The following is a 26,806-nucleotide window of genomic DNA, read 5'->3' on the forward strand; positions in this document are numbered from 1 at the left end:
TCACCCTGACCACTCCTGATCACTTCGTGTAATTACTCACCCTGGCCGCTGGATGTAAGTACTGACACTGACCACAGGGTATAATTATCCACCCTGACCACTGGGTGTAATTACTCACCCTGGCCGCTGGATGTAAGTACTGACACTGACCACAGGGTGTAATTACCCATCCTGGCCACTGTGTGTAATTACCCACCCTGACCACTGGATGTAATTCACACTGACCACTGGGTGTAATTCTCCACCCTGACCACTGGGTGTAATTCGTCACTCTGACCACTGCTTGTAAGTATTCACTCTGACACTCGGTGTAAGTACGCCCCTTGACTATTGGGTGTAATTACCTACCCTAGCCACTGGGTGTAATTACCCACCCTGACCACTGGGTGTAATTCTTCACCCTGACCACTGGGTGTAATTACTCACCCCGGCCACTGGGTGCAAGTAACGATACTGACCTCTGGGTGTGATTACCCAACCTGACCACTGGGAGTAATTACTCACCTTGACCACTAGGTGTAAGTACTGACACCGACCACTGGGTGTAATTACCCAACCTGACCACTGGGTGTAATTATTACTTTCGGGCACTTGGGGCAACCGCGAATGAATTCAGTGTTTGGACTCCGCCATCCTTGTTATCTGCAGGTAAATTCTTTCTATTAAACTTCATAAAACATCGTTTGTTAAAATTCCCCTCCCCGCTGGACCGTTTTATTGTTTCATTTTACTCAAACTTACATTAGTATATATAAAACTTGTTGCCATATCCCCTCTTTCTGCCGGGGCTCGACCTCCCTCAGCAGCGGTTTCTTCCGGGTGTCCCGTCTGGAGCAACTTTGATCCTTCCTCAAAGCTGCTGCAATAGGGCTAATCCTGGTCCCAGCCACAGCCTCCCCCAAACTCCATTCAAACCAGCTTCAAACTGAACCAGCCCCACTTCATCACTGTCAAACTCCACCAGCCCCACTGCAACACTGTCAAACTCCACCAGCCCCACTGCAACACTGTCAAACTCCACCAGCCCCACTGCAACACTGTCAAATTGTCCCAGCCCCACTGCAACACTGTGAAACTCCACCAGCCCCACTGCAACACTGTCAAACTCCACCAGCCCCACTGCAACACTGTGAAACTCCACCAGCCCCACTGCAACACTGTCAAACTCCACCAGCCCCACTGCAACACTGTCAAACTCCACCAGCCCCACTGCAACACTGTCAAATTGTCCCAGCCCCACTGCAACACTGTCAAACTGTCACGGCCCCACTGCAACACTGTCAAACTCCACCAGCCCCACTGCAACACTGTCAAACTGTCACGGCCCCACTGCAACACTGTCAAACTCCACCAGCCCCACTGCAACACTGTGAAACTCGACCAGCCCAGTGCAACACTGTCAAACTCCACCAGCCCCACTGCAACACTGTCAAACTCCACCAGCCCCACTGCAACACTGTCAAACTCCACCAGCCCCACTGCAACACTGTCAAACTCCACCAGCCCAGTGCAACACTGTGAAACTCCACCAGCCCAGTGCAACACTGTCAAACTCCACCAGCCCCACTGCAACACTGTCAAACTCCACCAGCCCAGTGCAACACTTTCAAACTGGCCCAGCCTTACTGCAACATTGTCAAACTCCACCAGCTCCACTGTGTGGTATTATAGGTATTACGGTACCTGATAGGCTAAAGCACCATTGGTGGAAACTGTATGCTTTCTATTGGTTAGAATGTATGATAGCTCCGCCCTGCTAGGTGGGGTATAAGAACCCGTGCCGCCCCAGCAGCCTTCATTCTGTACCTGAGCTGCTGGGGGAAACATCTAGCTTATTAAAGCCTTCAGTTGGACTACAACCTCGCTTTAGCGGTCATTGATCGTGATTTAATAAGCTAGTTTTTTAAGAAGAAAGGATGGAGCTCCGAATCAAGCCAGAGTGTCTGCAACATAGCCCCCACGCGGCGAATTCAGCGGCAATCTTTAAGCACTGGCTGGCGTGCTTTAAAGGGTATCTCGGGATGGCCAAAAATGCACCCACGGGAGAGCAGAAACTGCACGTCCTGCACTCAAGGGTGAACCCGGAGATTTACACCCTCATCGAGGAAGCGGAAGACTTCGATGCAGCAATAGAGCTGCTAAAAGGACACTATATTCACGGTAAACCAGGTCTACACCCGGCACCTGCTTGCAACAAGGCGACAAACCCCTGGGGAATCGCTGGAGGAATTCTACCGTGCACTCCTGGTGTTGGGAAGAAGTTGCAGCTGCCCGCAGGTTTCGGCGAGCGAACACACGGAACTCTTAGTCCGGGACGCTTTTGTGGCAGGTATGCTATCTTCACAAATCCGCCAGCGTCTGTTAGAAAAGGACACCCTGGGTCTCAGGGAGGCACGGGCCCTTGCAGGCTCCCTGGACGTGGCTTCCAGGAACGCCCGCGCTTATGTTCCCGACCGTGCGGCAGCCCCCTGGGCAGCGTGGAAACCCTCCGTGGCCAACCCCGAGACTTCCCCCATTCCCCCACAGGTCTGCGCTGCAAGGCGGCCTGGCAACCCCGAGGGGCCCCGCTGCTACTTTTGGGGCAGGCCAAGCACCCCTGCCAGCGCTGCCCGGGCCACGCATCCACCTGCAAGGGATGCGGCAAAAAGGGCCATTTCGTGGGGGTACGCCAGGCCCATGCGGTTGCCGCGGTCTCCGGACCGCAACCACAAACTCCTCCACGGGCCCCGTGCGGCCAGCGGTCGCCGCCATCTTCATATTCCAAGGCAACGTGTGGACCCCGGGCGCCGCCATCTTGTTCCGCGGACGCCACGTTGGAGGGATGGGCGCCGCCAATTTGTGCACCCCCAGCCATGTGTGAACAATGGGAGCCGCCATCTTGGATCAACTCCCAGGACCCCAGCTCGGCTGACCACGCATTGCCCGAAGAGAACTCTCAACTGCTGCGATTAGCCTCGGTGACTCTGGATCAGTCTCGGCCTCGAACACTCAACTGCTACGACGACCGTATTCATCAACGGGCACGAGACGTCCTGCCTAATAGAATTTGGGAGCACGGAGAGCTTCATACACCCCGACACGGTAAGGCGCTGTTCTCGCCTCATCCACCCCGTTAATCAAAAAATCGCCCTGGCTTCCGGTTCACACTCAGTGGAGATAAAGCGGTTTTGTGTAGCAAACCTCAGTCCAGGGAACGGAGTTCAACAATTTCCGTCTCTACATCCTTCCCCACCTCTGCGCGGCTACACTCCTGGGTTTAGACTTCCAGTGTAACCTTCAAAGTCTGACCTTTAAATTCGGCGGCCCTATACCCCCCTTACTGTCTGTGGCCTCGCGACCCTTAAGGTCGACCCGCCTTCCCTGTTTGCGAACCTCACCCCAGATTGCAAACCTGTCGCTACCAAAGACGCTACAGTGCCCAGGACCGGATCTTTATTAGGTCAGAGGTCCAAAGGCTACTGAGGGAAGGGGTCATTGAAGCCAGTAACAGTCCCTGGAGAGCTCAAGTAGTGGTGGTAAAGACCAGGGAGAAACATAGAATGGTCATCGACTACAGTCAGACCATAAACAGGTTTACGCAGCTGGGCGCGTACCCTCTCCCCCGCATATCCGACCTGGTAAACAGGATCGCGCATTATAAGGTCTTCTCCACGGTGGATCTCAAGTCCGCCTACCACCAGCTCCCCATCCGTACTAGTGACCGCAAATACACTGCCTTCGAGGCAGATGGGCGGCTCTATCACTTCTTAAGGGTTCCCTTCGGTGTCACCAACGGGGTCTCGGTCTTCCAGCGCGAGATGGACCGAATGGTTGACCGGTACGGTTTACGGGCAACATTCCCGTATCTCGATAATGTCACCATCTGCGGCCATGACCAGCAGGACCACGACACCAACCTCCGAAAATTTCTCCAGGCCGCTAAATTCCTTAACCTTACATACAACAAGAATAAATGCGTGTTTAGCACGGCCGCCTAGCCATCCTCGGCTACGTAGTGCGAAATGTAGTTATGGGCCCCGACCCTGAACGCATGCGCCCCTTTATGGAGTTCCCCCTCCCTCACTGCTCCAAGGCCCTGAAACATTGCCTAGGGTTTTTTAGCTACTGCGCCCAGTGGGTCCCCAACTACGCGGACAAGGCCCGTCCCCTGATCCAATCCACAGCTTTTCCCCTGTTGATAGAGGCCCGCCACGCCTTCAGCCGCATCAAAGCAGACATTGCGAAGGCCACGATGCATGCCATCGACGAGTCCCTCCCCTTCCAGGTCGAGAGCGATGCGTCCGACGTAGATCTGGCGGCCACCCTCAACCAAGCGGGCAGACCCGTGGCCTTCTTCTCTCGTACCCTCCATGCTTCCGAAATCCACCACTCCTCAGTCGAAAAGGAGGCCCAAGCCATAGTAGAAGCTGTGCGACATTGGAGGTATTACCTGGACGGCAGGAGATTCACTCTCCTCACGATCCAACGGTCGGTTGCTTTCATGTTTGATAATGCACAGCGGGGCAAGATAAAAAACGACAAGATCTTGCGGTGGAGGATCGAACTCTCCACCTACAACTGTGAGATCTTGTATCGTCCCGGGAAGCTAAACGAGCCTCCTGACGCCCTCTCCCGTGGCACATGCGCCACCGCACAAGTGGACCGCCTCTGAGCCCTCCACGAGGATCTCTGCCACCCGGGGGTCACTCGCTTTTTCCATTTTGTCAAGACCCGCAACCTGCCCTACTCCATCGAGGTCAGGACAGCCACCAGGAACTGCCAAATCTGCGCAGAGTGCAAACTGCACTTCTACCGACCAGAGAAAGCGCACCCCGTCCCTTTGAACGGCTCAGCATGGACTTCAAAGGCCCCCTCCCCTCCACCGACCACAACACGTACTTCCTGAACATGATTGACGAGTACTCCCGGTTCACATTCGCCATCCCCTGCCCCGACATGACAGCAACCACCATCATCAAGGCCCTCCATAGCATCTTTGCACTGTTCGGGTTCCCCGCTTACATACACAGTGATAGGGGGTCCTCCTTTATGAGCGACGAACTGCGCCAATTCCTGCTCAGCAAGGGCATCGCCTCGAGCAGGATGACCAGTTACAACCCCCGGGGTAACGGTAAGGTAGAGAGGGAGAACGGAATGGGCTGGAAGACCGTCCTACTGGCCCTACGGTCCAGGGACCTCCCAGTTTCCCGCTGGCAAGAAGTCCTCCCGGATGCCCTCCACTCCATCCGGTCACTGCTTTGTACGACCACCAATCAGACACCCCACAAACGTCTCCTTGTCTTCCCTGGGAAGTCCTCCTCTGGGACCTCGCTCCCGACCTGGCTGGCAGCACCCGGACCCATCCTGCTCCGAAAACACGTGCGGGTGTACAAGTCGGACCCGTTGGTCGAGCAGGTCCATCTGCTCCATGCTAACCCCCAGTATGCCTACGTGGCGTACCCCGACGGCCGACAAGATACGGTCTCCCTACGGGACCTGGCACCCGCCGGAACCCCTCGCACATCCCAGCCACCAGTCCCACCCTCCCCTCCACCGCAGCACCTTACAGGAGGATCGGTCCTTCCGCCGGCCCAGTCTAGGCCCCCCCACCCACTGACGCCCCCCGCAGGCGCTCCCTTCCCAGGTCAACCGTTTCCCCCACCAGCCGTCTAGGGGTGCCGAAGCTGCCATGGAGATCGAAGCCACGCTCCCGGAGTCACAGACGCCCGAGCCTCCACCGGAGTCACCACCGAAGCTCCGACGATCACAGAGGACGACCAGGGCCCCCGATCGACTGATTGCTTCATTTTAATTGTAAACTGTAAATATAAACCATCAAATGTACATAGCTATCAGAATTGTAAATAGTTACTAAACACTGTACGGAGGTGTTACGGTACCTCCATAACTAATTCTACCATGTTTTGTAGTTTGAGGCCACCACCCCCGCCGGGCTCTTTTTTTAACAGGGGGTGAATGTGGTATTATAAGTATTATGGTACCTGATAGGCTAAAGCACCATTGGTGGAAACTGTATGCTTTCTATTGGTTAGAATGTATGATAGCTCCGCCCTGCTAGGCGGGGTATAAGAACCCGTGCCACCCCAGCAGCCTCCATTCTGTACCTGAGCTGCTGGGGGAAACATCTAGCTTATTAAAGCCTTCAGTTGGACTACAACCTCGCTTTAGTGGTCATTGATCGTGCATCACATTGCAACACTGTCAAACTCCACCAGTCCCACTGCAACACTGTCAAAGTCCACCAGCCCAGTGCAACACTGTCAAACTGGCCCAGCCTTATTGCAACACTGACAAACTCCACGACCTCCATTCCAGATTTTCCATCTCCCTAAGACTGTCCTCAAATCGTTTAAAGCAGAGTACTATCCTCCCTTCACCAGCATTGACATCAGAGCAGTGCAGAGGTCACCCTCTGCCCCGCCCCAAATAAACAAAACCTTTATTTTCTCTCTATTAAGTATTAAAAAGATGTTGTTATTTAGACCGATCTCCTGAATATGTATAGTATAGATGTTAAATTGTTACTCCTGACTTCCCCTGTTTTTCCAAACCCACCCCAATTCTATTTCCTATGGATGGAAAGCGTTTCAAAACATTGAACAAAATAATCTTTGCACTAGATGTGATGGGTATTATGTGGATGATCAGACCTCTGTTTAAAAATGAGACACTAGCACAGTGATTTTGCTAGTTTAACATCACTGCACATTTAGTGGTGAGTTTCGAAACTGTGCTACTTTACGTTTTGCCCTCTCTTAGGAAACTCAGGAATGCTCTGTTCTGTGTAATAATTGAGCCAGGGTGGGATGAGTAAGATCTTTGCATTAGAGCCTGTGGCGCATAGAGCAGTTACTACAGATAACAGTATTAATTAAAGACTGGTCACATCAAAGGTGGATGGAAAGGAATTTTAATTCTGTATATTGTGAGACTGAATAAGAAAAGCTGATTAAATGCAGAACTTTAGTCTGTTTTCCGTTTTGCATAGTTTGCAATGCCGGATGGTGCAGTTCGAGGTCAGTGCCTGCCTGACTATAAGTTCACTCTGCAGGTTTACGGTTGAGTTGTTGAGCAGGCTGCAACGTTTTTGCATTTCAACGTCACTCGCTGGCTGGTGAGGTTGTAAACTGGTTTATCAAGGAAAAGTGGTATGTCAAATGCATAACTTGCATATTCATGTGAATTTGGTGTTGGAGTAATTTAAATTGTAGAAATCGGAATAAAATGAACAATTTGCGATGGAATTTTCATTTTGAGAAACGTTTGTTATCTTTAGTGGCCGTTTAAAATTTGAAGCATTTGATGTTGTTATTTCTGTTTTGACTTTAAGATTTGCCAAAGAAAAAATACAAAACTCTTATTCCTATGGGAAGTTCAAAATGCCGATTTAGAATCTATTCAAGCTAGAACGTTGATTGCTAAAAAATATAGCTCATTAGCCTATAAAAGGCCATGACATAGAAGCAATTTAATGCACCAGTTAATGTGTGAACAATAGTGGAAAGATTTAATCATTTACAGGTCTGTAAATTTTCGGAAAAAGGTGACAATGTGCATTTGGATAGCACCTTTCAAGTTAGACAACCATTCCAGTGTGCTTCACCGATAGACGTGTAAGAAATGGTTTCACGCTCGAGAATGTGTGGTGATTAAAACTTGGTGAGGAGAAGGCTTTTCAAAGGTTTTTAAATGAAGAGGAAGATGGAGAGACAGAGCAATGTAGGGAGGTATTTACAAAAACCTGACAGCAGCATCTGAATGCTCTGCTGCCAGCTGTGGACGGAGGGAGAGTGTATGCACCTTAAAAAGGTGGCTGTGGAGATAGTAAATACATTGATTAGAATTTTCCAACATTCCTGATGTTCTGGAAGGGTCCCAGTGGATTGGAAAATATCAAATGTAATACCTTTATTCAAGAAAATGCGACAGAAAACTAGCTAGTTAGCCTTACATCTGTCAGAGGGAAATTGCTCAAATATATCATAAAGGAGCTGATAGATCACTTAGAAAATCACAATGGGATCAGACAGATTTTGTGATAGGGAAATCGGGTTTAGCTAATTTAATAGAGTTCTTTGAGGAAGAACAAGCAAGGTGGCTAACATTAGTGTACCAAAAGGCATTTGGTAAGGTGCCATACCAGATAAGAGTGCATGTAGGGGGTAATGTATTAGCATGGATAAAGGATTGGTTAGCGAACAGGAAGTAGAGAGTAGGGATAAATGGGTATTTTTCGGATTGGCAAAGGAGGAACTAGAGGAGTGACATAGGGCCTCAACCATTCACAATCAATGTCAATGACTTTGATGAAGAGACCAAATATATGGGGCGCCATTTAGATAAATGTGAATGGGGTCCCACAGTGAGCGCGTTTAGCCATGTGTTACTCCCGGTGCTCGCAGTGTCTAGAATCATAACGCTATTAAACGTCACTCGGGTTATTTAGGGGGCCTCAGCGGAAAAAGCATGGCCAACACCACACATAACCCTGTTTGCTGCACTGAGGCGCTCACCTCGCCAGAATTTCTCTGTGTAGCGAGAGATTGGGATGCCATTTTTAAATGGCATCACAAACTCTTTGCAGTGCCAACCTGGTACTCTGGCAGTGCACCTGAAAGCTGGCATTGCCAACTGGGCCTTAGCACGTCTGGTCCTCCCCTATTACCCCTGGGACGTAGTCTTCGATCCTTGTGGGCAGGATCTTCGCCAATAGTTTGGCATCCACATTTAACAGGGAGATCAGCCTGTACGACCCACAGTTTTCCGGGTCCTTATCCCGCTTTGAAATGAGGGAGATTGACGCCTGTGACAATGTCGGGGGGGGGGGGCGCACCCAACTCCTTTGCTTCATTGAAGGCCCTTACCAACAACGATCCCGACACCTCCGAGTACCTCTTAGAAAATTCCACCGGGTACCCATCCGGTCCCGGGGCCTTGCCCCATTGCATCGCCTCCAGCCTCTCTACTACAACAAGCCCATTTGGGGCCCCCAGGACCTTCACCAACTCTTCATCAACCTTGGGGAACTCCAACCCTCCCAGAAACTGCCTCATCCCCTCTTCCCTGGCTGGCCTTCCCGCTCATACACCTCTTCCTCTGCTAACAGTCCCACATCCAGATTCCATTGTGGGCGCCTCCCCCCCCCCCCACTCTTGCTCACTTGTAAATCCACACAGTGCAGGGCATGGTCTGACACCACTATTGCCTAAAACACAACATCTACCTCCGCTGCCAACAACGTCTTATCCAACACGAAGAAATCTGTTTGGGAGTACACCTTGTGCACATGGGAGTAAAATGAAAATTCTTTTGTCCTCGGCCTCCCAAATCTCCACAGATCCACCCCCCCTCCCCAATGTGCTCCATGAACCCCCAAAGCTCCTTAGCTGTAGCCGACACCCTCCTCAACCTCTAGCTCGATCGTTCCAGCCTCGGATCCAGGACCGAATTAAAGCACCCCCCCCCCCACCCCCCCCCCCCCACCCCCCTCCAATCAGCTGATGAGAGTCTAGGTCCGGAATCTTCTCCAGCACCCGCCTCATAAATTCCACATCGTTCCAGTTCGGGGCATAGATGTTTACTAACACCACCGGCATCCCCTCCAATTTCCTGCTTATCATAACGTACTTCCCCCAGAGTCTGCCACTATATTTCCCACCTCGAATGCCATCCGCTTATTAATCAAAATCGCCACTCCCTTCATTTTAAAGTCAAATCCTGAATGAAATGCTTGCCCAACCCATCCCTTCCTCAGCCCAATTTGGTCTCTTGTAGCACGGCCACATCCGCCTTCAATCGCTTTAAGTGTGCGAACACACGTCCCTCTTGACTGGCCCATTCAATCCTTGCATGTTCCATGTGACCAGCCTGGCCAGGGGGCACCCTGCCCCCTCCGCTGATCAACCATAGTCACTCTTGGGCCAGCCTCCGGCCCGTGTCCTGCACCTCCCCAAGCCCGGCCTCGGGCGCCCACCGTCATCGATACTTCTCCCCTTACACTTTAAATGCCCTTCCCCTGTTAGCAGTACACCCTCCCCCCAACCCTCAAATCCCCCAGCAACAACCCCTGTTCCCCATCCCCCCCACTGACCTTCCACTCACCCCCCATTGCACTTCCGTGAACTAGCCTGCCCAGCTGGCCTGGCAGCCCCCGCCCATGACGCCTAGTATCCTACCCCCAACTAATTCCCATCCCTCCGGCTCGAACATTAGTGCAAACAAGCAAAAACAACCCCTACCCAAACCCAAACAAAGAGACTAACTCCCCGTTCCCTATCAAAGAACAAACCTGAAGCCGAAAAAGAAAGAGATGGCGCCAAACATAAGTTCACAGCAACATCATAACAACATCGCCACCAAAGTTCAAAGCCCACCTTCTTCTGCCAGTCCATTGTCTTCAACACAATCTACCACCTCCTTCGCCGAACCAAAGTACATATCCCAGCCTTTGTAGGTCACGTAGAAATGCCGGGTACAGTAGCCCAAGCTTCACCCCCTTGTAGAGGTCTGCCTTGACCTTGTTAATGCTCGCTCTCCTCTTGGCCAACTCAGCACCCAGGTCCTGGTACACTCGGATTTCACTGCCCGCCCAGGTATAGCGCCTCGTCTGTCTGGCGCACTTTATAATTTGCTCCTTGTCCAGGAACCGGTGCAACCGCACCACCATTCGACTCCATTGGAATCGAGTGTGTTCTATGTAGCGCACGGTGCTAGCCACTCAATGGTAGCAGAATCGGTCCAGGTGTGGAGCCAATTATTCTGTAGAAAAAGTCCATGGATTCTCCATTGGAGTCAACACTTAGTCTCAGAATGGAGAATCCCGCACGGATTCCCCTGTGTCTTATGTTTCTGTGGTATTATTGTGCAGAAATAATTCTTGTCTATGTAAATATAAAAGCTGAATTTTGTCTTCCTGCCGATGTCTTTGAAGGCAATTTTAACAGGGAGCATCATTCCTTTCTCCAAGCTCAGACCCAGAAATTGCGTTGTGCTGACAGATTGGTGAGGTCTGGGCAAAAGAATATTTACCTTTTTGGTGGCGGTCTCCAGTGGTCCCTTTAAGGATTGCCTGTGGAGCACATTTGCTACATTTACTGACACAGGTTGTGTTTGGGGCAACCTAATGTTGAAAAGCGAATGTCAAACGGGTACTTTACCCATATTTGCATATGCAAGTGACTAATCATAGAATTTTACAGTACAGAGGAGGCCATTCGGCCCATCGAATCTGCACTGGCTCTTGGAAAGAGCACCCCACCCAAGCCCACGCCTCCACGCTATCCCCATTACCCAGTAACCCCACCCATCACTAAGGGCAATTTTGGACACTAAGGGCAATTTATCATGGCCAATCCACCTACCCCGCACATCTTTGGACTGTGGGAGGAAACCGGAGCACCCGGAGGAAACCCACGCACACACAGGGAGAACGTACAGACTCCGCACAGACAGTGACCCAAGCCGGGAATCAAACCTGGGACCCTGGAGCTGTGAAGCAATTGTGCTATCCAAAATGCTACCGTGCTGCCCATCTCAAACCATTTTCTGCCCTGGCCAATATGGTGGGCAGTGAACTTCCAACACTTAATGAAGATGCAGCATATTGAATGTCAAAATGCCAATTTTGCTGCAAATAAATGGACAGGCATTGAATTTCAAAGCACCAGTGCTCTTGATCTTGTTTCTATTACCTCCCCCGCCCATAAAGCAGGCAAGTGACCTGTTAGTCTTCTGTTACTACCATTCTGTCGGTACTCAGTATAATCTTTGGAGAGTGACATGAAGATAACTTCCCTGCATCGCCGTCTCTTATTGCATTAAAAGGCTGCTGCTGATTTCCTGCAATCTCATGGATCCACACAATGGTCTGTTGTCATGATTTGCAGAACCACATGAAAGCAGATTATCATAGATTATCATAGAATTTACAGTGCAGAAGGAGGCCATTCGGCCCATCGAGTCTGCACCCTACCCAAGGTCAACACCTCCACCCTATCCCCATAACCCCATAACCCAGTAACCCCACCCAATACAAAAGAAAATTTTGGACACGAAGGGCAATTTATCATGGCCTATCCACCTAACCTGCATATCTTTGGACTGTGGGAGGAAACCGGAGCACCTGGAGGAAACCCACGCACACACGGGGAGGATGTGCAGATTCCGCACAGACAGTGACTCAAGCCGGTATCGAACCTGGGACCCTGGAGCTGTGAAGCAATTGTGCTAACCACTGTGCTACTGTGCTGCCCTGATCTTCATTTCCTTTGGAAAAGGTATGGTAGGTGATTTTATACAGGAGATATTGGGGTCTTGTCAACCTGTGAAGCAATTATGGTTAGCACAATTGCTTCACAGCTCCAGGGTCCCAGGTTATCGCCTCAGAACGTTGCTTGTACCATCGTGAAATGAAGTGCTTTGTGACTATCGGTCGTCTGGGAGAGTTTTGATGTCCCTTCCTGGTGCTGAAGGGGCTTACTTCAATCCTAATAGTCCAACAACACAGATCAAGTACTTAGTGCAACCTTAACATAAGGACCCACATTACTGTGCCATTGCACATTTAATGTATTCAATATAAGTGCTGGGCTGCAGGGAAAATATTTCAATCTTATTATTGCATTTCACCTTGGATTGATTTCAATATATAATTTACAAAAAGAAAAGATTGCTTTGCGATTTGTTGCAATAGTTTCATTTGTCAAGAGCATTATAATCAGAAAGAAATTACAACATTTAATCTGTTAAAACTGATTGAAGAATGGCAGCTCGCCCAATCCAGGAAAAGACGGGAAAACTTCCAGACTTTGTCCAGTTGAATGACCTGGCTTGTGAAACAACAGGAGCAAAGGTAAGCTTACATTAGCTTTCGATAATTTGACAAGCCCTTGTGGAATGTATAAATAAATAAATTGCTTTTATATCAAGACTTGAATGTCCTAATTTTCCCAAAGTCATTCAAAACCATTGGATTACTTTGGAAGTGCAGTTAATTCTTGTTTGTAGGAAAATGTGACAACTAGTTAATGTACAAGATCCAATGAACAGCAAATAAATATGTGAGTGACCTAGCTAATACATGTTTGGAATGGTAGGTATATTACTGGGAAAATTCTCTACAATTTTTCAAATATGAAAACGGATCTTTGACATTTAATTAAATAGGGCTAAGTTTAATGTGAATGCGAATGCCAGCACCTCAGGCAATGCAGCACTCCCTCAGCCTGGAGCCTAAATTCTATTTGTGAATCTTTGGGGGAGGGGGGGGGAGAATTGCAAAATACAAGCTGAGGCATTTGTAACCATTTTCAGCCAAAGCACCAAGAAAACTATTCTTTTGACCTATTTCTGACCTCCGGAGCATCACAACTACCAGTCCTCAGCTAATTAATTTCACTGTAGGGGCGGCACGGTGATGCAGTGGTTAGCACTGCTGCCTTACGGCACCGAGGATCCAGGTTCGATTCAGGCCCCGGGTTACTGTCCGTGTGGAGTTTGCACATTCTCCCTGTGTCTACGTGGGTGTCACCCCCACAGCCCAAAGATGTGCAGGGTAGGTGGATTGGCCATGCTAAATTGCCCCTTAATTGGAAAAAAAAAGTATTGGGTACTCTAAATGTGTAACAAATAAAATTAATTTCACTTTATGCAACATCAAGAAATGACTGAATGCTCTGGGCTAAACAAGCCTCCTGACAGCATTTGAGCTGTAGTGTTGTAATACACTCCAGGAATAGCTGTGATCCACTTTCTCCTCCTCCCCACACACCGCCCCCCCTCCTCCCCCAACTAAAGCTTTCCAATAGAAAATTGGCTTCTACCTGATAATTGTGGGAAAGTGTCCGGTTTGGCACTTGCTCACCTAAACCTGCCCACTGAAGATCAGTTTGGGTTCCACCAAAATCATTTGGCTCCAGTCCTCATTGCAACCTTGAGCAAAACATGGATAAAGGAATCTAATTCCAAAGATGAAGTGACTTCAAGACAGTGACTTTTTCTTAAGCCCTCGCAAAATTGAAGCCATTGAGGAGCGGGGAAAAAAAATATCCACTGGTTGGAGTCACACCTGGTGTTCGAAATTGGGTGGTCTTACACATAAGTTTATAAATTACTCTTCAAAATTGTATGATTCAAACCATTTATTGTTGATGTTCACAGGAATTAAGCGTACAGTAATCACTGTAATTGACAATAATTAAACATGCACTTACAGCAATACCTTGCCAATGGTAGAAAATAAAAATACATTCTGTTTCAAGTATGTTCAAGGTCAATCCGGCCTCATCAAATTCTCAGAGATCTCTCTAACACACACTTTTTCCCCAAATCCTGCTGCCTCCAAATTCACATTTCCATTGAATTATCGTATTCAATTATCTGAAGTGTCCATTCCCTCCACCGCTGGCATACTATGATTGCAGTGTGTACTATTTACATGATTCACTGCAACAAATAGCTTCTACCACCTAGAAAGACAAAGTGTGGCAAATGCATAAAATCATCATCACTTCCAAATATTCTCCAAGTCAGAAAGCATCCTGGACTTGGAGATGTGGGGCGCATTCTCCGCCGGCGGGAGTCTCCGTTCTGCCGGCGCCCGGGGGTTTCCCGACGGCGTGGGGCTGCCCCACAATGGGAAACCCCATTGACCGGCCGGTGTTACGGAGACTCCCGCCGGCCGGTCGGCGCAGAAATGTGGCGGGGCGGGTAGGAGAATTTCGCCCATGGTGGTGTTCCTATGTTCTCCCATGTCGGCCAAAATCCTGGAACTCTCTGCCTAACAATGGTGCAGGCATGCTTTCACCACAGGCTGTAAGGTTCAAGAAGAACATTCACCACCGCTTTTTATGATAACTAGATAACTGGGCAATAAATAGCAGTCTTGCAAGTGACACCTATATTTAAAAGGTGAATTAAGAATGAGTCATTGAATCAGAGGTTAATATTTAATGGCGAGCCAGCAAAAGCCTTGCATTGCCTCTTCTTGGGAAGGTCCGCTGTGCAAACTGTCGCACAAGGAGAGCAGCAGGCCTTCAAGGATCCCAGAGCCAAAGGCCCGCCTGCTGTTAGTTGCTGATCAGTCAGAGGCCGGCAGATCTATTAAACAGCACTACCAGGGGGCGGTGGCTGCAGTCCGTATAACATCCTCCTGTGGTCTGGTATTGTCGCTGTATTCTAGGCAGAGTTGAGTCATGTCAGAATTGGGGGGAGGTCACAGGGTGGGCAGCGTGGGGATGGTCGGTAACAAGGGCAGGGGTTGTCTCTTAGTGGGCACCCACTTCCCGATGCAGGGTCCCGTGATCAGGCACTAAATGTTTTTGATTAAGGACCCTCCCCTCCGAGCCCACAAGGGACTCCACACGGATTTTCTGCTTGCGGCGAGCCCGCCGCCAGCTGCTGTGTTAATAATGACCTTTAGGGAAGGAAATCTGCCATCTTTACCTGGTCTGGCCTACATGTGCCTCCAGACCCACAGCAATGTGGTTGACTCTTAACTGCCCCCTCAAGGGGAATTAGGGATGGGCAGTCAATGATGGCAGAGCCTGCGATGCCCACGTTCTATGAACAACAGGAGGCCATTTGGCTCATTGAGTCTATGGTGGCTCTCTGTGCAGGTATCCTGTCAGTTCCACTCTTCCACCCGATTCCCATAGCCCTTGAAGTCTATTTCCTTTAAGTGCCCACCCAATTTCCTTTTGATCTTCTTGGGCGGGATTCTCCCATGCCGCGCCGTATGGGAGAATCGCCGTACGCGCCATTTTTTCCTGCGGCACCAGTCCGATGCCGGCAGGCGATTCTCCGAGGAGCAGAGAATCGGTGCCATTTGCGCCGGCGCATTTTGCGTGGCGCTGGTTGTGGGCTGCTGTCTGCGGCCGGGCCGCCGATTCTCCGGCCTTGGTGGACCAAGCGGCCTCGCGGAAACGGCAGTTCCGCCGGCGCCGTTCACATCTGCTCGCAGCCAGTGGGAACTCTGCGCGTAGGGTCGGGGGGCGGCCTGTGGGGGAGGGGGGGGAGAGCCGCTCCTTCACAGGGGGGCCTCCGATGGGGTCTGGCCCGCGATTTGGGCCCACCGATTGGCGGACCGGCCTCTCCAGCTCAGGCCCTATTTTATTTTGCGGCCGGCCCCTGAACCCCCACGCCATGTTGCGTCGGGGCCGGCACGTTGAGGAAGTCTCCCGCGCATTCGCGGATTGGCGCGGCCCAACTGCGCATGCACATGTTGGTGCGGCGCCACTGCGCATGCGTGGGTTGGTGTGGCGCCCAGTTGGCGCCGGGAAGGGAGGCTGGGACGGCGTGAACCGCTCCAGCGCCGTGCTGGCCCCCTGTGGGTGCCAGAATTGGTAGGGCCCACGCCCGTTTCACGCCGTCGTGAAACACGACGGCTTTCACGACGACGCGAACACTCTGCCTCCATTTCGGAGAATCCCGCCCACTGTTTCTGCTGCCATGCCTCCAAGTTTGGTATCATGTGCAGTTTTGAAATGTTATTCTGTGTGCCAAAATTCAAGTTATTTATATGAAACAAAAAAGGGTCTACCGCTGCGAATACTGTCTACTGTCCAAAAAACAACCATCTACCACGACTTTGCTGCTTTCTGTCTTCAAGCCATTAAAAAAATCTAATAGAGCACAGACCCCCGCTATTCTTGGACCTAGATTTTTTCAGCCAGCCTTTTATATGGTACCTTGCCAAACACTTTCTTAAGATCTATAGAAACACCATCCCTCATTGACCTTTTATTTCATTAAAAATTCAGTTAATTCATCACACATATTTGCCTTTTGCAAATCTGTGCTGACTCTTCTTAATTAATTCAAACCTCTCCAAGTGCCTGTTGATTTTATTTCCCTGATTAAGGATTCCAAAATGTTACCCACCACTGACATTAGACTGACAGGCCTGTAGCTGCTATATGACTGTCCTCACATCCTTCTTGAATGAGAGTGTCATATTTGTTGATTTCCAGTTTTCTGGCACTTCCCTGACATCTAGGCAAACTTGAAAAATTAAGGTAAGCCCTTTCGCCATCTCTACCGCCACTCCCTTTAGCAACCTGAGATGCAAGCCATCTATTTTCTGCCTCCACTATCTCTGCTTCGACCGATAGTTTGTCAGATTCCTCTTCCTCAGTAAACATGGATACAAAGAATTCATAAGTATTTTAACTTTGTCTTGTGGTTCTATATATCCATCTTTGTCCCTGATCGGACCCGCTTCACCTCTCACTACCCGTTTACTATTTACATACTGATAGAAATGTGTTTGGTTCCTTTTAGGTTGATGCCATTCTATGCCCATACTCTCTCTTTGCCAATCTTATTTTCCTCTTCACCTCCCCTTTCAACCTATTATATATGACCTGTTTTTCAATTGAAGAATTCACCTGATCTGCATTATACAACGTCCATTTTTGTTTCCTCACCACATCTATCTCGCTTGTCATCCACGGAGCCATGTTTTTAGCTCCTTTCCCTTTTGCCCCTGTTGGTATTGCCTAACGTCGACCTGAAGCATCTATTCTTTCAAGATCACCCATTGTTCTTATTATTATTGTTCTGTTACAGTTTTTGTCAGTCATAGGTTCCATTTTATTCTGGATAAGTCCCTTCCCATTGAAATTAGCCCTCTTCAAGTTTAATAGTTCCAGTACCGTAATGGCCAGCTGTAACATGAAACTTTACTGCATCTTCCTGCAGGCATGTTAGAGTGTTAACATAGGGGGTGGTACCTTATGTAGCATCTCCATTTCAAGTGACATCAAATAGGGATTCAGATAAAGAGCTGCTCTGTCACTTGTCTGCAGAAATTGTGCCTCCATGTAGAGTTCTATTTTTCTTAATCTTTCCCCCCTGCCTCTTCAGTTTTGCTAAAGACTGTTATGTGGATGACTTGCCTTCTGAGGCTCTCCATAGCTTTTCACATTTAATTTCCCTCTATTGTGATCTGCTATTTTAATTGTCTCATTCTTTTAAAATTTGCCTGGCATGCATATTTTCTCTCTCATTTCTAGTGTGTTTCTAGACTTGAGTCTTGGCTCTGAGCATTTACTCGATTTAGCTAACTTTGGAGAATTGGGTGCCATTACCACATGACCTTTCAGGCCATAGTTACAGAGTTCTCAAATGTGTAAGGATAAACATTTGTCTGGGTCCTTTTTTGAAATTGGTGCTCTGGGCTATCAGCACATTCATTGGAAGCTGCCGGTGATGGGCATGTTTCCATAGTCAGCTCAGCAGACGGGAAGCGCTAATTTAGGGTTGACTGCCTTCCCAGCAGATGCCTTCTGGGGAAGCGTTGGAGCAGATTCTGGTATGGAGGGCAACAATGATACTTGTGGACTTCGAGGGAGCATTCTTGTTCCTCTTGATCCATTGGAAGTGAGTCCTTCTTAATCAATTATTTTTACACTTGCTTGTGGGGTCCATTGAAGAATCCTGTCTAGTGCAGGCCTGATTTCTACTTGGCTCCTCAGTGACATAGTTTGAGATGGAGTCCTAAAACAGGGATATGGTTGCTTGTTAAAATATGCAAGGTGCCTAGCACCTTTTTTAGATGTCTGCCCGGGTGGTCTGAAAAGTAGGGCTACACAAATTTGTCCACAAAACTAATGGATGTTCAGATTAGATGTAGGCCACTTCACTGTTAAACTTGTATGCTTTGTGCCTGTTGTACACCCAAATAAATGGGGCTGGATTCTCCGTTATTGGGACTGTGTCCCTATGCTGGCGTCAAAACTGTGGCGTTTCACACCAGAAAAACTGGCATGAAAGGAGCACATATTCCTAGCCCAGCAGGGGGCTAGCAGGGACCTGGCGTAAATCTAGCAGCTTTTGCTGCAGGTTCGGGCCCCGCACTTCCGGGTCGGAGGCCGCACATGCGCACGGCAACGGCCTCCAGCGGCCGCGCCATGCTCCATGGCGGACGTGGACCGCGCAGCTGGACCCTAATTATAAACCCCTTGAACGGCCATGCCCCCGACCCTCAATGCCCGCACAAATATTTCCCTGCCGCCTAGAAAGCCCCGACCAGGGCGGCGCGGCTGGACCATATTAGATCCACGCCGTCGGGACTGCGGCCGGTCGGGGGTGGATAATGGCGGAGTGGGCCTCTGGCAATGGCCCCAGGTAGGTCCTAGGTGGCACGGTGTACTCAGAGTACACTGCTTTTCGAGGCTCGCAGAATCGGGGAACCAGCACCTGTCCCGGTTCCATGCGGGAAAGTGGATTCTCCGCCCCCGCGCCGGCTGCGATTTCGGCATCGGGGTGTGGAGAATCCAGCCCAGGGTGTTCCTGACCCTTAGAACTGTCCTACACTCTAGACTAAGATAGGCTGCAGTATCACTGGAGTTACACTCTGAGCAGCTTGGTAATACTAAGTGTTACATATATTAGTTATGTTTTTATGTATTTATTAAGTTACTTAAGTATTAAACCAACTTTATAGAATATAAATCAGGATTCATCTTGCTTCTGGTGATAATAAGTTATGGTTTTCACTCAGCAGAAAACGTAGGTGATTGCATGTGGAAAAAACAAAGCTGAAAACATGATGAAGAAGGACATTTATTTGATTACTTAACCCAACAATTAATTCAGTGTTTAATTTCATAGAAGATACTGATTGACTCACAATGGGACATGAAGCAGCAATCCAATGCAGAGATTTATAGGGTAGCATCCACTCTCAGAATGAAGTATAAATTGTGGGCGTGATTCTCCAAAATGGAGACTAAGTGTTTGCGCCGTCGTGAACGCCGTCGCGTTTCACGACAGCGCGAAATGGGCTGGAGCGGTTCATGCAGCTCCAGCGTCCCATCCCAGCACCAAATGGGCGCCCGCGCATGCACAGTTGGGCCGTGCCCACCCGCGCATGCGCGGGGGACTTCTTCAGCGCGCCGGCCCCTACGCAACATGGCATGGGGGTTCAGGGGCCGGCCGTGCAGTAGGCCCGGGGGGGGGAGAGGCCGGCCTGCCGATTAATGGGCCCCGATCATGGGCCAGACCCCATCGGAGTTCCCCCCCCCCGGGGACGGAGCCCCCCTTCTTCCCCCCCCCCCCACCCCACAGGCTGCCCCCGACCCTTCGTGCAGAGTTCCCGCCGGCAGCGACCAGGGGTGAACGGCGCCGGCGGGACTCTGCCTTTCCTGCGCGGCCGCTGGGCCCATCCGGGCCGGAGGATCGGCGGCCCGGCCGCGGACAACGGCCCGCGACTGGCGGCGTGCCAAATGCACCGGTGCAAATGCCACCAAATCTCTGCACCTCGGAGAACTGCGTGCCGGCGTAGGGGCGGCGTGGCGCAGTTGCGCCGATTCTCTGGCCCGGCACGGGGCTCGGAGAATCGTGCCCAGTGTGTTTGCAATGAAATGGTGGGATTCAATTATTGCCTTAATTTCTGACAAACTGTGACATTAGATTTCAATATTTATGAGGATATTTTGAATGGGAAGGTATAGATGCGTTCATCATTGTTTATATAATAATGTACATGGCATTATAGTGCAAAATCTGATATTATGTTGACATCTCAGATTGCTTAAATTATTCCCAGTGTTTTCCCTTAAGAGAAAGCTAAAGTTAAGATTATAGAAAGAAACAGAGTAATATGTTACCTAATAAAATGAATGCTTAATTTGCATATTTTGTCATTTTGTGATTGTTTATTTTTCTTCTATTCTCTTTCCTGATTTTAGTGCTTTGTCTTTCTCAATTTAGGCTATCAAAGCTCTCCTCTTTATCCATGTCCACAACAGTGCCCAGATTTCCTTTTTCCAAACCATTACTTTATACGGATGTGCATGAGCACAGTCTGAGCAGATATTCTTTCACTACCTGTGGGAACTGTGTAACTCTGCTAATTATTCAGATAAGAAACCGTCTACATGGTGAACGTTGGGGCAAGGCCGATGTACTAACTAACCTTATTTTGCAGATTCTATTTGCAACAGATGATTGGTTTGCAGTTGCAGAGAATCTTTTGAAGGTGAGTGCAAGGCATAAAATGGTTCCGTTGATTTTGCTAGTGGCGAATTGGGCAGTAAATTGAAGTGATCCATCTATTCTTTGTGAACCAGGTTCTTAAATGATGGTGCTTTTACCACATGTGTTTTGCTGCAGATAATTTGAGGAAAAACATACAGTTTGAAAATAAATCTCAGCTATTATGAAGAACAAGGGTATGACCAAAACCTTTTGGTGTCCTCTTACTCTCCGTGCATCATCTTGTGCCCCCCCCCCACTGGCTCACTGACTGCCACTCCCTCCCCGCCTGCCCCAGATGCTGAAGTGAGGAGATGCTGGCTGGATTCAAAAGCAGAAGATTCAGGTGACCATGCAGCTTGATGTAGCATAGCTTAGAAACACAGAAAAAAAGAGATAAGTATGTGTAGGTGACTGACACAGTGCCAAACGCCATCATGTATTTTCAGTATTCATAATGTTTTGAAATGACAGCTAACAGGGATGAAATTAGATTTTGGCAGTGCCTGGTGTTCTTTCACATTGACAGCCGTGGAAAAGAACATCAGGAATAGTGTAAAGAAGACAGTAAATTTACCATCACCCAATATACGTTCCGAGGTTTCTTCCTCATAGAAGGTGAGATAAAAGGTATCATATTAACTGATCTCCGTCATTGTTTATGAGTCATTTTTTTAAGTAGACAAGGTGCAGGCGCCTATGTTTGCCAACTTATAAAATGGAGTCTAGACACCAATCAGCAGATCTTAATGAGAGTGTTCAGAGATGCATAAAACAAATACAGATTCTTTGAGCCTTCTGTTGGCTGTGAGTGTAAGTACAAATGTGAAGGTACCCCCTACATTATATTTTCTTGGTTTTATTCCAGATATTCTGCTCTAACTTTCTGTCACAAACCACTTTGCTCTGTTCATTTCACTTCCACTATGGTCCAGATTGTGCCATCACCTGTCCAATACCTAGGTAAATGACAGAGGCGCCCAGGTTCAAACAGAAATTCCTTACCATTGTGTATCTGCTCACTAGAATGTACCAAGTGCAGGCACATGATTCCTCTTTCTTTTGTAGGCAGATGCTCTATCAGATCAAAATGAAGGGTGCAAGCCAGAAAACCTATTTAACAAACATACATATATGGACAATATTCAATGAAAACCTGTATCCTTCAGAATACATATCAAATTAAATAAGACACATCTACTTCAGCTGCCTATCAACGTGTGTTGAACCTGTGTTAGACCCCGACCAGACCCCAAATTTTGTTAGAATACTCCCAACATTTTTAAATTTGTAAAAGTGAGGAAAGAATACTTCACCCCAGGCGTGATGATTGACCATCTTTTATGCTGAAACAAACTTTAAACAAAGAATTAACCAAGTTAATACCAAAGAAATAGCTTTACAGTTAACTGTTAAACAGTTCTTAAATAAGCCTGGTTAGGTTTGAAATCATATTCAAGAGGAATCAGACCAGATTTTCATGGAATTGTTTGATTCGCCAGATGTTTAAAACTGGACATGTCAGTCCCACTCCTATTTCTGACATATCTCATTTTCACTAGTAGGGGAAAGGGGCAGTGTATGACATTTTGTTTGACAGCCCAGAGAGGTTATTAAAGAATTAACTGTCTTTGTGGGGGATTATGAATAGAAGTTTGTTTGTTTTTATAAGAGATTAAGCACTTGAGATTTAAAAGTTTCGAATTGTCTTTCATGAGTGAGATTTTTAAAAATAAAATGAAGGCTGTAATAGATAATTAGACCTTTATTTTATCTCCGCATGGCCTCTGAGATCTGACCATGGTGGTCACTGGGTAAGTTGGCATTTAAGTGACACAGGTGGTGGGTGGGTTGACATTAAGTTAGCATGGGGGGTTATAGGATGCCAAGGGTGGATGGGGTGTCATGGATTTGCAATATATTAATATGGGGGCTATAAGGAGCTATGGGGATGGATGAGGGCATGGCTTGACATGAAGTTGGCATGGGGGCTATAAGGGGCCATGAAGATTGAGTTGGGAGGATTCTTAAGTTGATATATGGGGAGTGCCTCCTGAGGCTGGTATGGTGAGCAGTGTACTCATCAAAATCCTGCATCTCAAATTTTAAAACAAATTGTTTTATAGCGAGTAGCACCGCAATGGAAAGCAGAAGATTTTACAAATTTTGGTAAATGGATGGATGGATGGGAAACCAGGAGAAAACGAATTCCAGGTAAGTTAAAATCAAAACTAGAGATGCCTCAGAACGCCGAGGATCCAGGTGGTTCCCGGCTCCAGGTCACTGCCCATGAGAAGTTTGCATTTTCTATCCTTATCTGGGTGGGTGTCACCCCCACAACCCAAAGATGTGCAGGATAGGTGGATTGGCCAGGCTAGACTGCCCCTTAATTGGAAAGAAAAATCAAAACTGGAATTCTGTAAAAGTGGCACTGTTTGATTTGATATGTATCAAACAGATGACAAAGGAATTCTATTAAAAAAAGAAAAACGTGCATTTATGGACAACTTTTTGGGATTATTGGACGTCTCAAAGCACTTTGCAGCTAATGAAGTACTTTCGATACATAGTCATTGTTGTAACACAGAAAATGTGGTGTCCAGTTTTGCATGCAGTGAACTCCCACAAACAGCAAGGTGATAATGTTCAGATAATCTGTTTGTGTGATGTTGATTATGGGATAAATATTGGTCAGGACAACGTTATGGTGATTTATTTATTAAAGAGATAGGCAGGGCCTCTCTTTTTTTGTAAAATATTTATATTCTCCTTTTTCACATTTTCATCAAATTTACACCCACCAACAAATAATCAACAATAACAAATACAATGGCAATCCCCTGGCCAACAATCCCTTTATCCCACCCACCCCCAAACAGCCCCCAACATTTTGAATACAAAACACAAAAGAAAAAGAATCAGGAATCCACCATTATCGCACACATAATCACCAATAACCTAGACAATAAACTCATGTTTGATGTCATCCAATTCTTGAAAATGCAGGATAAACAAAGGCCATGAATTGTAGAACCCTTCCATCCTTTCCCTCAGCTCGAACTTCACTTTCTTGAGTGTTAAGAACTCCAGCAGGTCCCCTCGCCACGCCGAGGCACAAGGCAGAGAAGTTGACCTCCGCCCCAACAGGACCCGCCTTCAGGCGATCAGCGAGGCGAAGGCTAAGATATCTGCCTCCGCACCCACTTCCAACCCCGGCTGATCCAACACCCCGAATATGGCTTCTAGGGGACCTGGTTCGAGTCTCATGTGCACCATCTTCGAGATTACCCTAAACACCTCTGTCCAATACCTCTCCAGTTTTGGACAAGACCAAAACACATGAACCTGATTTGCAGGGCCCCCCGCATAGCGTTCACAAACATCTTCCACCCCCTCAAAGAGTCAGCTCATCCTCGTCCTTGTGAGGTATGCCTTATACACCACCGTCAACTGTATCAACACCAACCTCACGCACAAAGTTGAGGCATTCACCCTCCGGAGCACCTCACACCACAACCCCTCCTCCATACCCTCCCTCAACTCTTCCTCCCACTTTGCCGTAATCCCCTCCAGTGATACCTTATCCTCCCCCAGCATCACCCCATAAATCGCCGACACCACCCCCTTCTCCATTCCCCCTGCAGTCAGTACCTCTTACAACAGTGTGGGGGCCGGCACCACTAGAAAACTCTGTACCTCCTTCCTAGCGAAATCTCGGACCTGCTTATATCTAAACATCTCCCCCTGCCCCAACCCATATTTCTCCCCCAGCTCCTCCAGCCTCACAAACCGGCCCCCAGACACAAATCCTTTAATATCCTAACTCTCCTCTCCTCCCATCTCCGAAAACTCCCATCCCATTTCCCTGGCTCAAACCTATGGTTCCCCCAAATCGGCCTTTGCCTTGACCCCGCCTACAACCTAAAGTGCTGGCACAACTGCCTCCAGATCTTCAACATCGCCACCACCATCGGACTCCCTGAATATTTTCACGGGAAAGCGGGAATGGCGCTGTTGCCAATGCCCTCAACCTCCTCACTCTCCTCCATTCTAACCCACTGGGAGTCCCCCCCCTCTAACCCAGCTCCTCACCTTCTCAGCATTTGCCACCCAGTAATAATATAGTAAATTCGGGAGATCCAACCCCAGAAAAAGCCGCAGAATCGGAGAATCCAGCCCTTAGTCTCAGGAATGGAGAATGCCGCCCTCTGTATCCAAGGATATATGTCTTATCGAAAGGACAGGCAGATGGGAAAAGGGGGCGGGGTCGTATTGTTAGTAAGGAATGAAGTTAAATCGATAGCAAAGAGCGATATAGGATCAGAAGGCATAGAATCTCTGTGGATAGAGTTGAGGAATCGCAAAGGTAAAAGCACCCTGATGGGAATTATGTACACGCCCCCTAGCAGTAGTCAGGATGTGGGGCAGAAAATAAATCAGGGGATAGAAAAGGCATGTAAAAAAGGCAACATTACAATAATCATGGGGGACTTCAATATGCAGGTGGACTGGGAAAATCAGGTTGGTAGTGGATCCCAAGAAAAGGAATTTGTGGAATGTCTAAGAGATGTTTTTTCCGAGCAGCTTGTGACAGAGCCTACTAGGGAACAGGCAATTCTGGATTTGGTGATGTGGGACTTGATTAGGGAACTTAAGGTGAAGGAACCCTTAGGGAGCAGTGACCACAATATGATAGAATTTACCCGGCAGTTTGAGAGGGAGAAGCTGCAATCAGATGTAACGGTATTACAATTAAATAAGGGTAACTACAAAGACATGAGGGAGGAGCTGGCCAGAGTTGATTGGAAAAGGAGCCTAGCAGGGAAGACAGTGGAACAGCAATGGCAGGACTTTTTGGGGGTTATTAGGGAGGCACCAACAGAAATTAATCCCAAGGAGGAGGAAACATGCTAAGGGGAGGACAAGTAATCCATGGCTGACGAGGGATGTCAAGGACAGCATAAAAGCAAAAGAAAAAGCATACAAAGTGGCGAGGATTAGTGGGAAGCTAGAGGATTGGGAAGCCTTTAAAAGTGAGCAGAGGACAACTAAAGAAGCAATAAGGGGGGAGAAGATGAAGTATGAGTGCAAGCTAGCAAGTAATATAAAGGAAGATAGGAAGTATTTTTTTCAATATAAAGAAGGTAAGAGAGAGGCAAAAAAAGACATTGGACCACTGGAAAATGTGGCTGGAGAAGTAATAATAGGAAACAAAGAAATGGCAGACAAACTGAATAGTTATTTTGCATCAGTCTTCACGGTGGAAGACACCAGTAGGATGCCAGAGCTCCAGGGGGCAGAGGTAAGTGCAGTGACCATGACTAAGGAGAAGGTTCGGGGAAACTGAAAGGTCTGAAGGTGGATAAGTCACCTGGACCGGATGGACTACACCCCAGGGTCCTAAAAGAGATGGCTGAGGAAATTGTGGAGGCATTGGTGACAGGAAGGGTTCCAGAAGACTGGAAAGTGGCTAATGTAACACCCATGTTTAAGAAGGGAGGGAGGCAGAAGACGGGAAATTATAGGCCGGTTAGCCTGACTTCGGTCATTGGTAAGATTTTAGAGTCTGTTATTAAAGATGAGATTGCGAAGTGCTTGGAAGTGCATGATAAAATAGGACTGAGTCAGCACGGCTTTGTCAAAGGGAGGTCGTGTCTGACAAATCTGTTAGAGTTCTTTGAGGAGGTAACAAGAAAGTTAGACAAAGGAGAACTAGTGGACATGATATATTTAGATTTCCTGAAGGCCTTTGACAAGGTGCCGCATAGGAGACTGTTAAATAAGTTAGAAGCCCATGGTGTTAAGGGTAAGATCCTGGCATGGATAGAGG

At 48.3% G+C, this 26,806-nt stretch overlaps 1 protein-coding gene and 1 long non-coding RNA gene across 9 annotated transcripts in view; one reads left to right on the forward strand and one right to left on the reverse strand.

The window, feature by feature from the left end:
* Positions 1-589: 589 nt before the first annotated feature.
* allc (allantoicase) overlaps positions 590-26,806 on the forward strand; it is a 65,352-nt gene continuing 39,135 nt past the window's right edge. For 2 of the 8 annotated variants that reach the window (XM_072498715.1, XM_072498717.1), the window contains exons 1-3: positions 7,041-7,148; positions 12,760-12,850; positions 23,103-23,190. In XM_072498715.1, coding sequence (XP_072354816.1) covers positions 12,761-12,850; positions 23,103-23,190 — 178 coding nt within the window. In that variant the 5' untranslated portion in view covers positions 7,041-7,148; position 12,760. Of the gene's footprint in view, positions 649-7,040; positions 7,149-7,639; positions 7,660-12,759; positions 12,851-18,945; positions 19,126-20,929; positions 20,981-21,114; positions 21,323-23,102; positions 23,191-26,806 lie in introns of those variants that run through there. The other 6 variants (XM_072498713.1, XM_072498712.1, XM_072498714.1 and 3 more) reach the window with 6 other exon arrangements.
* Positions 21,986-26,806, reverse strand: part of LOC140410517 (uncharacterized) — a 130,380-nt gene continuing 125,559 nt past the window's right edge. The window contains exon 4 of the long non-coding RNA XR_011940676.1: positions 21,986-22,089. This is a non-coding gene — a long non-coding RNA (uncharacterized lncRNA). The remainder of the gene's footprint in view (positions 22,090-26,806) is intronic.

The sequence above is a fragment of the Scyliorhinus torazame genome, chromosome 4, assembly GCF_047496885.1.
Source record: "Scyliorhinus torazame isolate Kashiwa2021f chromosome 4, sScyTor2.1, whole genome shotgun sequence".
NCBI lineage: Eukaryota > Metazoa > Chordata > Chondrichthyes > Carcharhiniformes > Scyliorhinidae > Scyliorhinus > Scyliorhinus torazame.